Source organism: Octopus bimaculoides, chromosome 10 (assembly GCF_046866305.1).
Source record: "Octopus bimaculoides isolate indiv1 chromosome 10, ASM4686630v1, whole genome shotgun sequence".
Taxonomy (NCBI): Eukaryota; Metazoa; Mollusca; class Cephalopoda; order Octopoda; family Octopodidae; genus Octopus; species Octopus bimaculoides.
Window position 1 is genome coordinate 23228953 of NC_142937.1, and position 15000 is coordinate 23243952.

General features: G+C 38.1%; 1 protein-coding gene across 2 annotated transcripts in view; it reads right to left on the bottom strand.

The window, feature by feature from the left end:
• LOC106873980 (UDP-glucose:glycoprotein glucosyltransferase 1) overlaps nt 1-15000 on the bottom strand; it is a 180299-nt gene that overhangs the window by 106516 nt on the left and 58783 nt on the right. For both annotated transcript variants that reach the window (XM_089358448.1, XM_089358449.1), the window contains exons 34-36: nt 12974-13072; nt 4204-4288; nt 3192-3301 (exon numbers count right to left, since the gene is read on the bottom strand). In XM_089358448.1, coding sequence (XP_089214574.1) covers nt 3192-3301; nt 4204-4288; nt 12974-13072 — 294 coding nt within the window. The remainder of the gene's footprint in view (nt 1-3191; nt 3302-4203; nt 4289-12973; nt 13073-15000) is intronic.

Sequence of the window (15000 nt, forward strand, 5' to 3'; positions counted from 1 at the left end):
ATTTCACTCAGTTCAGAAGGTCTTCACAAGCACGCCATATAACTCAAAGATTGAAAGGTGCTTTTAACCAAGCCAGTTATGTGACACTGGCATCAACCACAACTACGATCTCACTTGGCTTGCTGGGTCTTCTCATGCACAGCATATCTCCAAAAGTCTCGCTTGCTTGTCATTGCCTTTGTGAGGCCCAACGTTTGAAGACCGTGCTTCATCACCTTATCCCACATCTTCCTGGGTCTATCTCTTCCACAGGTTCCCTTCACTGTTAGGGTGTGACTCTTCTTCACACAGCTGTCCTCATCCATATGCATCACATGACCATACCAGCACAGTCGTCTCTCTTGCGCACCACATTTGATGCTTCTTATGTCCAACTTTTCTCTCAGGGCGCTTACACTCTGTCAAGTATGCACACTGACATTACACAGCCAGCAGAGCATGGATGGGTGTTTGGGTCATCTTATCTTAATATCGTAGAAAAAGTTGTTAGTGGTGTGGTGTCCATTTCCAGTCTGCCATGAAAACATGTCTGGTCAAGCAGAAATATTACCTCACTTGGAAACAAATGAGGGATTAGCAACAGGTAGGGCATGTGGTCATAGATAGAACAGCCTCAATGAACTTTGACCCATTCAAGCAAGGAAAAATGCGCATTAAAATGATGATGATGATGATGATGATGATGGGGAAATCCTTTACATTAGTGGGGCTTAACCCCCCTTTCTTTTTTGAAGCAGCCAAATCCCTAATACATCACACACCTGACTGTTTTAAAATAGGAAGGAGATACTGGATATCTTTTATCTTTTATTTGTTTCAGTTAACAGACTGTGGCCATGCTGGGGCACCACGTCGAATTTTTAGTTGAATGACTTGACCCCACCCAATACTTTTTTTTGAAGCCAGGTTCTTATTTACCAAACTGCTAAGTTACGGGGACGCAAACAAGTGATGGGAAACAAACACAGACAGAAAGGCACAGGCAGGCACACGTGCACACACACACACACACACACACACACACACACACGATGGGCTTCTTTCAGTTTCCATCAACCAAATCCACTCACGAGGCTTTGGTTAGCTCGAGGCTATAGTAGAAGACACTAGCCAAAGGTGCCATATAGTGGGACTGAACCCAGAACCATGTGGTTGGGAAGCAAGCTTCTTACTACACAGCCATCCCTGCACCTAACGTCGTCCTGAATAAAACTGAAAACCCCAACAAAAATATTAAAACAGAAAAAAAGAAAAACCCGACACGATAGTCATGGCTGGAATGTCTGATTATCATAAATCTGCTTGAATCAAAGCCAACCTGAGGCTAAACAAAACTGCCAACTTAGACAACATAGAATTACCGTTTTGAAATAACTAACTTAATTAGTACTTCTTGTACCATTATTAATTCATAATTCTTTATAATATAGCTATTGTCCTGCAGAAAGACGACAGAATTATGTGGCCTCTCAAAGATCTCGGCTGATAAAACGAAGACTTCAACTAGCAGATTACAGTTATCTTTATTCTTGGAATTAAAGTGGTGGAATGGTCTTATCAGAGACTTGTCTTACATTATTTTATCATACAAAAGTGACAGAAAGGTGAACATTACTAAATGCTGCCAGGCATTTAGTAACATCTCTCTCTCTCTCTTTCTCTTGCTCAGTTGCTCTTTACATTCTGAGTTCAAATCCAGTCCAAGTCACGTTTGCTGTTTATCTTTCTAGGGTTGATGAAATAAAGTACCAAAATCTCATATTCATGGCCTTGTACGCATTTATGTTAAAATTCATTACTTTAACACATTCAGAGCAGTGAGCCAGCAGAGTCGTTCGCCCATCAGCTCGAAATGTTTAGTGACATTTCTCCCAGCTCTATGTTCTGAGTTCAAATTCTGCCAAGGTCGACTTTACCTTTAATTCTTTCAAGGTCGATAAAATAAGCACCAACTGTGCACAGAGATCAATGTAAACGACTTATTCTTATCCCCTAAAATTGCTGGCTTTGTGCTAAAATTTGAAAGTGTTATCTAAACGCACGAAATAAGGTGTTGGGAGGGAGCAGAGTAGCATTTAGTAACTTCTCTCTCTCTCTCTCTCTTTCTCTCTCTCTCTCTCTCTCTCTCTCTCTCTCTCTTACATTCCGAGTTCAAATTGTGCCAAGGTTGACTTAGCCTTGAAACCTACCAAGGTCAATAAAATAAGTATCAGTTGTGCCCTAAGGTCCATGTAAATGCCTTACTCCCACCCCTAAAATTACTAGCCTTGGGCCAAATCTGAAGCCATAATCTTAACAGCTCGTTATAATTTGAGTGTTTAATTTCTGAGTTCAGATGTTAACACGGTTGACTTCACAAGCTTCATAGAATCTGGTAGGTGTGATGTAAAGGTATAAGTTCAGTGAACTGCATCACAAGAATCAGAAAAGGGATGGACCAACTGTTTTGTGGCATTTAATTATGTTACTTCACATTTGTCATCCTCATCAGGATTAAGGACAGAAACAACAGGAAGAACAACAGAAATAATTACAATAAGAATAACATCAGGAACAACAACAGCAAAAAGAGAAATAGTAAGAATAACAATAGGAATAACGTCAAGAATAACAAAAGGAATAACAGCAACAGAAATAATAACAAGAATAATAACGGGTATAATATCAAGAATAACAACAGTAATGGGAATAATATCAACGGAAATAATAACAAGTATAATAATGGATATAACATCAAGAATAACATTAGGATAGTTATAAGCTGCTAGGCCCAAATTCTTTTGTTCTCAATGTGGAGAGAGGGGCAAAATCCACTCATGTTATGCAGGAAATGAAACAAAGAAGCATCTAAGTAATATATAAAAATAATATTTATCCCCACTTAAAACTGGATGTTGTGTTAGAACACGGAATACGGTGATAGTTACCAAGAGAGAACCTCTCGTATGGCTTTGTGGTGCGTATAAGCACTCTTGTTAACATAATCAACCAGCATGGCTGCTGGTGCTGCCGGCTAACGCAGCATCCAGTTTGAAACCAATAACAGTTCGACTCAGAGCCATATAACTTTAAGGTGCCACTCAGTAGGACTGAACCTTGACACCACATGATTATGAAGCAAGCTTCGTCAACACACAGCTATGCTAGTGCCATTGTTTGTCTGGAACTTTATGGAAAAGGCTGTAACTCACCCCCAGATGATCCTCTGTTTCTCTTTCTGCTGGTTTAGCCACCGTGGCCATTTGTACTGTACTAGTTCGTACTCAAACTGGTATTCCTTGGCCATGTGAGGAATGAAATCCTGCAAAAAACGAAAAAAAAAAAAAAGAAAGCAGAATATTTAGTCATTTATTTAGTCATTTATTTGTCTGCATTTCCTTGACTTGTTAGAAAAAGCAGCTAACCAAATCTTTCTCAAACCACACCCATACCATATCAGAAAAGAAAGACACCTAGGATAATACAAGAAGGTGTTGAAAAGTTCCTGTTTTTGAGTAAAAGAAAATATGGGAGGATCAGTTAATTAATTACAAATATAGTTAGCATATTCCCCTTCACAGATTCACAAACTTATTGCTGTGGGCTTTCAGTTTTCCTAAGCCCCGTAAAAGGACTCGGGAGGTTGAGCCTCCAACCAGGCCTTTTGCAATATCCTTAAAGCCAGGAACTTTTCAGCACCCCCTCATCATTTCTTTCATTTAACGTCCGCTTTCCATGCTAGCATGGGTTGGGCGATTTGACTGGGGCCTGGCGAAGCGGATGGCTACACCAGACTCCAATCTGATTTGGCAGAGTTTCTACAGCTGGATGCCCTTCCTAACGACAACCACTCCGAGAGTGTAGTGGGTGCTTTTTAGGTGCCACCGGCACGAGGGCCAGTCTGGCGGTACTGGTAACGGCCACACTCAAAATGGTGTTTTTTATGTGCCACTTGCACAGGAGTCAGTCCAATGTTCGTATTGACATATATAAAAAAACATGTTTCACATCTAAAGACCAAGTTAATAGTCTGAAAAATTGACATCTTTCTTGAAACAAGTTGTGTTAAAACATTACAAATACCATTTGTCTACAAGTTTGTGTACAACAGAAACACAAGCTGCAGTCTTACACTAAAAAAATACAAAGAAAAGAACAAAAGAGCTCAGGGTTTGTTCATAAATTATACATGTAGGGTAAAGTATTATACAAGTTTAAACTTACTTTGAAAGTTGGTGAAAGATAGTTTTTCAAAAACCAAAATTTCACTTTAGATTTGGTATTTTTCAGAACACTCAGCATCATGATGCTGAAAGGAATTAAAAAGGGAAAAGTGATTTTTATGAAGAATAAATAAATAAATAAATAAATAACAGGAGTGGCTGTGTGGTAAGTAGCTTGCTTACCAACCAAATGGCTCCGGGTTCAGTCCCACTGTGTGGCACCTTGGGCAAGTGTCTTCCACTATAGCCTCGGGCCGACCAAAGCCTTGTGAGTGGATTTGGTAGACGGAAACTGAAAGAAGCCTGTCGTATATATGTATCATCATCATCATCATCATCATCATATATATATATATGTATGTTGTATGTGTGTCTGTGTTTGTCCCCCAACATCGCTTGACAACCGATGCTGGTGTGTTTACGTCCCCGTCATTTAGCGGTTCGGCAAAAGAGACCGATAGAATAAGTACTAGGCTTCCAAAGAATAAGTCCTGGGGTCGATTTGCTCGACTAAAGGCGGTGCTCCACCATGGCCACAGTCAAAAGACTGAAACAAGTAAAAGAGTAAAAGAGTAAATAAATAATAATCATGTCTGCTAAAGGAACAAGGCCTGGAATTTTGGAGGAGGGGGTTAGTTGATTACATTGACCCCAGTGTTTCATTAGTACTTATTTTATCGACCCCGAGAGGATGGAAGGAAAAGTCAACCTTGCCGGAATTTGAACACATAACACAAAGATGGATAAAATACCAGTAAGCATTTTGCCCAGCTTGCTAATGATTCTACCAGCTCACTGCCTTAGTGGCTTTCATGGTTTCTCATCTTAACTGATCGGAAGTGTTATCATGTACATTGTTGTGTCTTGGTAAAAAAGATGGGCTACAGCAAATATTCTGCTCAATACCACAGATCTGCTGGTCAGTTGCTTAACTTTAACTAGTTTCGGTATTTGCTACTACTACTACTACTACTACTACTACTACTACTGACAACGATGTACTGAAAGGGGCGCAGCACGATGCCCTGTGTTGTCCACGAAGGAAGGAAACAAAGTGAATTGAAACGGAAATCAAGTGGCGGTGTCAGCAGCAGAACAACCCACGACTGCTGAAGCCATCCGTGACGGCCAGCGGCGCGAATCACCGGTGGACACGGGAGAGGAAGGAAGGAAGGAAGACTGAGGGGGAGAGAGGATCATAGAGCCACAAAGCGTGTGGTGCCGGCTGGATGAGACATGTGCGGTCAGCAGCGAGTGCATGCGGCATGGGAGTGGGCAGCCAGAGGGCCGACGAAGACGAAGGCGAGGGGGCCCAGCACAAGAACTGCCACATTCTCTTGGCATATAAACTTTACTATTCGGTACTGTTACAGTACATCTCTCGCTCAGAGATTTAAAACAAATTGTTTTTCTTTACACAAGATCAGCGACTGTGTGTCGCTTAAAGAATATATGGTGTTTGCGAGTGGAGAGAGCTTTTGTCGCTAGCTTGTGATTTTCTCACACTGAGAACGGGTAACCATCCACAAACTGAGGTCTGTGAGTATCATGTAAGGCTAGAGAAGGGAGCAATGACCTCCCTAGCAAATGCTATATGGATACAAATTGTGTGTCAATAGCCAGCTGGAAAAGATGTTTTCTTGAGGCTAAAACAACAGTAACATTGTCCTCTATAGGACTGCCACATTCTGTTGGCATATAAGCTTTACTATGGTGTGTTCATCTTATATTTAGGTCTACTGTCATAGTTTAGGCTTGTGTTACTTTACCTTTCTGTTATAAATGAATGGCAAAGTTGATGGCAAAATGTTATTGGGAAGTTTGTAGAATGTAGATATGGCTTACTGGCCATGTGCTTTGATTAACACAGGAGAGACTTGCTACCACCATGATGGAATGGATGCCTGAAGTAGGAAAAAGGCCGAATATAAGACCAAGGAAGATATGGCGCAGTACATTCTGGGACAATAGGATAATGATGGAGGCTGGCCCAAGTGGAGCTAAAGAGAAAGCAAACAATTTGGACATTTGAAGAAGAATCATTGCCTATTATGCTGACAACACTGGAGGATCTAAGAGAGGTACATAAGAATAAGACAATGTCTATAGAATTTATATTTAGCATTATGGTTAGGAATTCAAAGCAGCAATAGAAATTTAGGATTAAAGACTTTTATATCTTTTTAAAAATTTTTTTATTTCTGCCATTGTATTGGTTTGTCAAGTTACTTGATCTGAGACTAAGTATTACAACAGCAATATTTACAACATGGAAAGCCATGAAAGCCATCCTCGCCACCCACAACAGCAGCATGATCATGGTGACATTCATCATTTTTATGTTCACCATTTTCCATGTTGACATAAGTTGGAGAAGAACCCCTTGAAAACGGTATTATAGGACTACATGCTCTTTCTACATCCAACCCTTTAACATTCAAACTGGCCATATCCAACCAAAATATTCTGTTTTATGTTCAAATTGTACAGATCTGGCCTCTCACACCTACCCTTCAACATCATTCTAAAACTAAACAATGACAATTAATTCAAAACATTGTGAATAAATAAGCATTACAATCAACAGATTAATCGGAAAGCTGAAGTTGAACCAATTTCTGCTCGAGTTGAACCCTAAGTTTCAATTTCAGTTTTTGAATTGTTTTTGGGACATTAGTATCCCACCAACAGATTTTGAAGTACAGAAATATTTGCTTTATCAGTTTCAATTTCAAATTTAAAACAGTAAAAACAAAGAACAAAAAAAACTGTAAAGCATGAAAAAATTCTCAAAATTAAAATTGCAACCTACATGCTATACTTAAAGCAGATACATAATGGCAAGCCTAATTAACTGCAGTATTTATCCTCAGGCTGTATCTACTTTTAGTATGAGACACAGATTGCTATTTTAAACTAATACTGCTTTTATTGTTCATAAATGTTCTTCCTGTTTAGTACAAATGCAGTTATTATTTAGCATAATCACTTATTAAAGTGCATTGCATAATACTACATGAATCAATTTTCCTACCTACTTAAGGGGTTAAAGGTAAGGGTGTGGGTGGGGAAGGTACCAGTAAAGGACATACAACAACAGAAAAGAAACAAAAAAAATCTGCATATAGGAAGATGACCAAGAATGCAAAACATCTATGGCTGAGGCCGATATGTAAATTAGAATACAAGATAGCCAATTCTTACTGGAATGAACTAGTCAAATTAATTACTATGCTACTTAGCAAATTAATCAATCTTCTACTAGATATAATCTAAATACAACAACAACACATAAATACAACAACGATCACGTTAACGATGATAACGAATAGGAAGACGGTGAATAATTAAGATTATTAATTTAATAGATTTTTAGATGAGTTTCTCATTTGGACGTATTCTTAAACATAGATGACACCCTTGCATCCAATTAAAGACTGGCAGAATAATTATGGTAATGAGAATACATATTAATTATGACGATGAATTAAGTTTCCCCTTCATTAATGTATTTATCCATTAAAATTGAAATGTCTTTTAATCTTTAATTAATGCCTTAACTATACAGTAAGTAAGTGTAGAGTCACTAGAATGTACAAGACATCGGTGAAGAACTCCATGTTGGTACGAAGCAAGACACTAAACACAAACAAAAAAAAGTTATTAAAAGAAATGCAAGGTTTCAAAATACTTAGCATTTCCAACCGATATTATTCATCATCATCATCCTCATCCTCATTTAACATCCGCTTTCTATGCTGGTATAGGTTGGACGGTTTGGCTGAGGACTTGCAAGCCAGGAGGCTGCACCAGGCTCCAATCTGATCTGGCAAGGTTTCTACAGCTGGTTGCCCTTCCTAATGCCAACCACTTTGGGAGTGTAGTGGGTACTTTTTATGTGCTGCCGGCACGGGGACCAGTCAGGTGACACAGTCATCAACCACACACGAATGGTGCTTTTTACATGCCACCAGCACTGGCATCGGCAAACGCTCGAATGATATTATTATTATTATTATTATTATTATTATTATTATTGAGTGAGAGAGCAGTGCATGCCATCAAAGTGACACTGGGGTAAAATATACGAAGCCCATTATACCCATCATGACTACCCGTCTGATAAGAGTACACCAGACACATGCATCACAACCATATGTGTGCGACATTGTAATCTCATAACAAGATAAACAGTGCATGACCTCGCAGGTGGGACCCAGTTAGAATTTTCTTCAGGTCGAGTAGCCCATCCTGCTCAAAAGGTCCCTATTATTATAAAGATGGCAAACCAGCAAAATCATTAGCATGCTGAGCGAAAGGTTTAACAGCATTTTGTCTGTCACTACATTTGGAGTTCAAATTCTGCTGAGGTCGACTTTGCCTTTCATCCTCTCAGGGTTGATAAAATAAGTACCAGTGAAACATTGGGGTCGATGTAAACAACTAGTGCCCTCCCTGAAAATTCCAGGCGTTGTCCCTTTAGTAGAAAGGGTTATTATTACTATTATTACTACTATTACTTTATTAGCACATAGGACAAAATGCTTAGCAGTATTTCTTCTGGCTCTGCATTCGGAGTTCAAATTACACTGAAATCAATTTTGCCATGCATCGATTTCAGGGTTGATAAATAAAGTAAGATGCCTGTAGAGTACTGGGGTCGATGCAATCAACTTACCCGCCTGCCCCAAAATTGCTAGCCATGTGCCAAAATTTGAAACCATTATTATTATTATTATTATTGAGTGACAGAGCAATGCATGCCATCAAAGTGACCTGGGGTACAAATATACAAAGCCCAATATATGCATCATGACTACCCATCTCATAAGAGTACACGAGATATGCATCACAACCATGTGTGCAAAATGGCGAGACTTCATACCAAGATAAACAGTGCAGGTGGGACCCAGTTACAATTTTCTTCAAGTTGAGTAACCCATCCTGCTCAAAAGGTCCCTGGATAAGAGTTGTTTAAGAATGATGAACAAAACACTCAATGGTATTGAGCAGAATATTTGCTGTAGCCCATCTTTTATACCAAGACAAAACAATGTACATGATAACACTTCCAATCAGTTAAGATCAGAAGCCATGAGAGCCACTACCTGGTACTGCATCAGGCATTTGTTATTATTATCATTATTATTATTATTATTATTATTATTAGCATGCTGGTCAAAATGCTTAGTGGTATTTCGCTCATTGCTACGTTCTGACCATGGGATTGCACCTAGAAAGTTAACCTCCAAGGCACAAGTCTGGGCAAGGTTGCTTATGGAAGACCAGCTGTCGCCCATGCATACCAGCCTTCCCTCTCCATGTCACCAATGAAAAAGCAAAGGGGCCGATACAGCTTGGCCCCTGTGACGTCGCAACTCATTTCTACAGATGAGTGAACTGGAGCAACGTGAAATAAAGTGTCTTGCTCGAGGACACAACACACAGCCCAGTCCGGAATTCAAACTCACAACCTTGCGATTGTAAGCTTGACACTCTAACCACTGAGCCACGTGCCTTCAGCTTGGAATCAGTAGTTCTTTGACTGCTATTTCTAAATTTTCAGTATGTTGGTGAAGCAACTCATGCTAATCCCTGTATATTTATGATTATAAATGTTTTTACCGATAAAGGTTTTTTTCATACTGAACTACTTGGCAAAATTGTTAATTATTAATTTTATTACTAATTGGTAATTCCCTGCCCTATATCTGTATGTATGTATGTATGTATGTATGTATGTGTATATATATATATATATATATATATATATATATATATATATATACATACACACACTTCGCGCGCATACATACATACATACATACACACAGAGAAAATACGACACATATATATGACAAGATTCTTTCAGTTTCCTTTTTACCAAATTCACTCACAAGACTCTGGAGACATTTGCCCAGGGTACCACCCACAGGGACTGAACTCAGAACCAAGTGGTTGGGAATAAAAACTTCTTGCCACACAGCCACACCTGTGCCTTGTGTCACATAGCAACAATATTAGCTCAGTTGAAAGAAAATAAATAACTGGACAGACTATCAATTAATTACAGTGACGAGTGAGAAATTATAAACAAAATAAAATACGAGAAATTGAATTTTTATAGATAGACGGGCGTATATATGTGCATGAATATGTGTATATATAAGTATATAAGTGTGTGTGTGTATGTATGTACCTCTGTGTGCATATACATATGCGTTTGTGTAATATTTCACCACATTTAGTTTGTTATCTAATTCGAAAACCACTTTACAATACTTTACAAGCTGCAAGTGAAGACTATTATTCGTTCAGTACAATATCAGCTCAAAAAACACTGCAAAGCAACAAACAACACTAACAATAAGTGCCAAAGGCAAAGAATGAGAAGAACAGTGAAGAAAGAGGGAAAGACAAAGACAAAAAAGGAGATAAGGGAGAAAAAAATAAAAAAAAAGAAACAAAGGCAGACTATACAGATAATGACTTTGTCATAATGTTTCATTTATTATTATTATTATTATTATTATTATTGTTATTATTATTATTATGGTTAATATTTTCAGTTTTTATATTTACAGATAACATATTTTTGTAATTGCATTCTGGAATGGTAAAAATTACAATCAACATTTTAAGTTTTCCGTACAATTTTTCCCCAAGCTGACTTGGACTAAAATTGCTAATAATAATAATAATGATAATAATAATAACAACAATAAATGATATTATTATTATTACTTTTTTTTTTTTGTAAATTTGGAATGAACACAATGCTTTATAATTATATTTTAAATTCTTTGAAAAAAAAAATCAACAAAACAAAAAAACATTGTTAATCCTCGTAAGATACACAAATATGATTTTAAAACTATACGAAAGATGCCTTCAACTTCATCTTATTAAACAGAAATCAATATATTATTATTCCCCCTCATCTATGCCCCTGTGGCTGATAATTACTATTATTGTTATTATTATTATTACATACATTTGACATGTTTTCCTTGAAGCAGTTTGAGTTAATTTAATGTCAAAATGGGTAAGAGTGAAAAAAATATTCTTTTTGTCAAATACATTCGCATATTGGCACAGGTGTGGCTGTGCAGTAAGAAGTTTGTTTTCCAATCACATGGTTTGGGGTTCAATCCCATTGTGTGGCACTTTGGGAAAGAGTGCATTTGGTTGGAAGAAGTTGAAAGGAGCCTGCCAACTGAAACTGAAAGGAGTTCAAATTCCGCCAAGGTCGACTTTGCCTTTCATCCTTTCGGGGTCGATATAATCGACTTAATCCGTTTGTCTGTCCTTGTTTGTCCAACTGAAGAAGCTATGCTAAAGGGAGCTTTGTATATAAGAAACTGAAAGGAGCCTGTGATGAAAATATATCATCATCATCATCATTTAGCATCCGTTGTCCATGCTGGCATGGGTTGGATGTTTTGACCAGGGCTGGTAAGCTAGAAGGCTGCACCAGACTCCAGTCTGATTTGTCATGGTTTTCTACAGCTGGATCCCCTTTTTAACACCAACCACTCCGAGAGTATAATAGGTGCTTTTACACACCACTGGCACAGGTGCCATTTGCGTGACACCAGTATCTGCCATGACTGCAATTTTGCTCAGCTTGACAGGTCTTCTTCTCAAGCACAACAAAGGTCTCAGTCACTGCCTCTGTGAAGCCCAATGCTCAAAAGGATCTTGGCCACTTCGTTTCCATGAGGCCCAACGATCTAAAGGAACTCAGTCACTTTGCCTCCATGAGACCCAATGCTCGAAAGGAACTCGGTCACTTTGCCTCCATGAAGCCCTACACTCGAAAGGAACTCGGCCACTTTGCCTCAGTGAGACCCAATGCTCGAGAGGAACTCAGTCACTTCCCCTCCATGAAGTCCAACACTCAAAGGAATATATATATATATATATAGGCAATTATGTAAATGAACAAATCAGATGTATGAAATATAATAGTCTGGGTATGCAATATAAAATATATACATATATATTAAATTCATATTATGATAAACGTAAACAAACATACGAAGTTTGCTTTTAGAACCGTTGAAATGTCTTAGAAAGTTAAAGAAGTGAATTTTAAAGTCTCAAATGCAGGAGAATGCTAATAATATAGCCTGAACAGAATAAGCTACCCTAATTTGCAGAAAAATGTGTTGGCGGTCAGCTATGAGACACAAAATCATACGAGATCGAGTCTCATAGCTGGCCGCCAACACTTTTTTCTGCAACTTAGGGGTAGCTTATCCTGTTCAGGCTATATTATTAGCATACATATATATGTATACATGCAAAACGAGAGAAAGCAAAATGTGGAGACTTTTAGATGATGAATATTTAAATATAAATATATAGATATTTATATTAATAAATCCAACTTACAGGGAGTACAAATGACAGACAAAATTACAGGGGTGAAAGAAAGGTGTCCAACAGTTGTTTCTAGGGGCTTGGTGATCCATTATAATGTTGGTAGATGCAGTTCATTACAATATGTGGTTGTAATTGAAGCAATCAACCTTGGATAAGATGAGCCTCTGTCATCAGCTTAGAGAAGATCTTACATTTCATATCATAATGCAGAGAAATTCAAAGGAGGAATATCATATTTAATATATTTAATTTCTTTATCCACATAATTGCCTCCATATCTGCCCGTCCTGATCCCTATTATAGCCCTTCTTTACCCTAACAGTAGTGCCCCGGAAGGGCAACAATTGAAAGAGGTTGGAAATAGAAACAATAATCATACTGACCGTAAGAAACGCTCATACAGATGACCTGATGCCAAGGAAAAGATATTTAATGTGGAATCTTTATCTTCTTTCTTCTCCTTCTTGCCCCCACCAAAAGAACTGAAAGTAGAAATCAATAATATAAGATTATATATTCATATGGAATCAATAATTTGTATTACTTGATTGTTTTATAATTAATAATATTATTCGGGTTTTCTCCCTTAGACGGAGATTAAAAATCTTTTTGGTGTTTACTTTTTACTTTTTACCCTGAGGATGTGTAAGGTAATTTACTTATTTAACTTGAATTGAGAGTTGAATTTAACCTTATACAGAAATGTTGACATAGGTAATAAACTTTAATATAAATGGATATTAGCGTCAAAACTCTTATATAAATTTTTGATATATAATCAAGGAGATCGATCCATAAGGAGTCTACTATAGACCTTTGTGGCCAAATTCTTGCTATTTTGATAACGATTATATGTTTTATCTCACCAATACATTGTGGAGATATCATTATATGAACACACACACACACACACACACACACATATATATATATATATATATACGTAAATATATATACAGAGAAAGAGAGATCATATGTCATATATATATATATATATATATATATATATTTCTGAAACAACAGAGACTCAGACACCTTTAGTTTCAGGCCGGTGTACTCTGCTATGTGCACTGACATGAAAATCAAATAAGTATATACTCTACTTTATGTATTGAGTTACTCCCATTTATATAAAAATTGATGTTAAGAAGTTTACTTCCCAACCAGATGATTATGGGTTCACTTTTGCAGCATGGATCCTTACAATAGCCTCAGGCCAATCAAAGGTTTGTGAGTGGATTTGGTAGATGGAAACTGAAAGAAGCCCATCAAAGATGTGTGTGTGTGTGTGTGTGTGTGTGTTTGTGTGAGTGCACAACTGTGTACTGCTTTGATCTGACACTGCATGGTAGTTACAAACGAATGTCCCCTTATTTGGTGAGGGTTGGTGAGAGGAAGAGTATCAGGCTGTACAAAATCTAAATCTGCAAATTCCGTCCAACTCATGTCAGCATGGAAAAGTGGATGTTAATACGATGTGAAAAATTGATAGACAGACAGACAGACATACTGTATGAATTGGCAAAAGTACATTGCATTATTAGCTATGTCCCTTTACTCCAAGGTTAACTTTGCCTTCTGTTACTTTCAAGAACGATAAAACAAGTAGCAAAGTTTGGGGATCAATATGACTGACTGTAAAGCTTTAAAAACAATAATCCCACAGCATAGCCACAGTCTATCATCATACCATCATCGTCGTTTAACGTCCGCTTTCCATGCTGGCATGGGTTGGACGGTTTGACTGAGGACTGGTGAGCCAAAAGACTGCGCCAGGCTCAATCTGATCTGGCAAAGTTTTTACAGCTGGATGCCCTTCCTAACACCAACCACTCCAAGAGTGTAGTGGGTGCTTTTACGTGCCACCAGCACGAGGGTCAGTCAGCTGGTTCCGGCAACGATCACACCAAAAAGGTGATTTTTACATGCTGCCTGCACGGAAGCTAGTCTGGCGGCACTGGCAACGTCCATGCTCGAATGTTGTTTTTCATGTGCCACCAGCACATGTGCCGGTAAGGCGATGCTGGCAGCGATCACATTTGAATGGTGCTTTTTAAGTGCCACTGGCATGGGTTACGCGTCACCGGTACTTCTTATATATTCTTGTATTCATGTTGACTCTTGAATACAACTGGTATTCTGATGGTTATGAGACGATAGGGATTCTGATTGATCCAATCAACAGAACAGCCTGCTCGTGAAATTAATGTACAAGTGGCTGAGCATTCCACAGACACACATACCCATAACATAGTTCTCAGGGAGATTCAGAAAGCCACAGTGTGACAAGACCGGCCCTTTGAAAAACAGGTACAACTCATTTTTGCCAGCCGAGTGAACTGGAGCAACATGAAATAAAGAGTCTTACTCAAAAAACATAAAAAACATGTGGCCAGGTATTGAATCCACG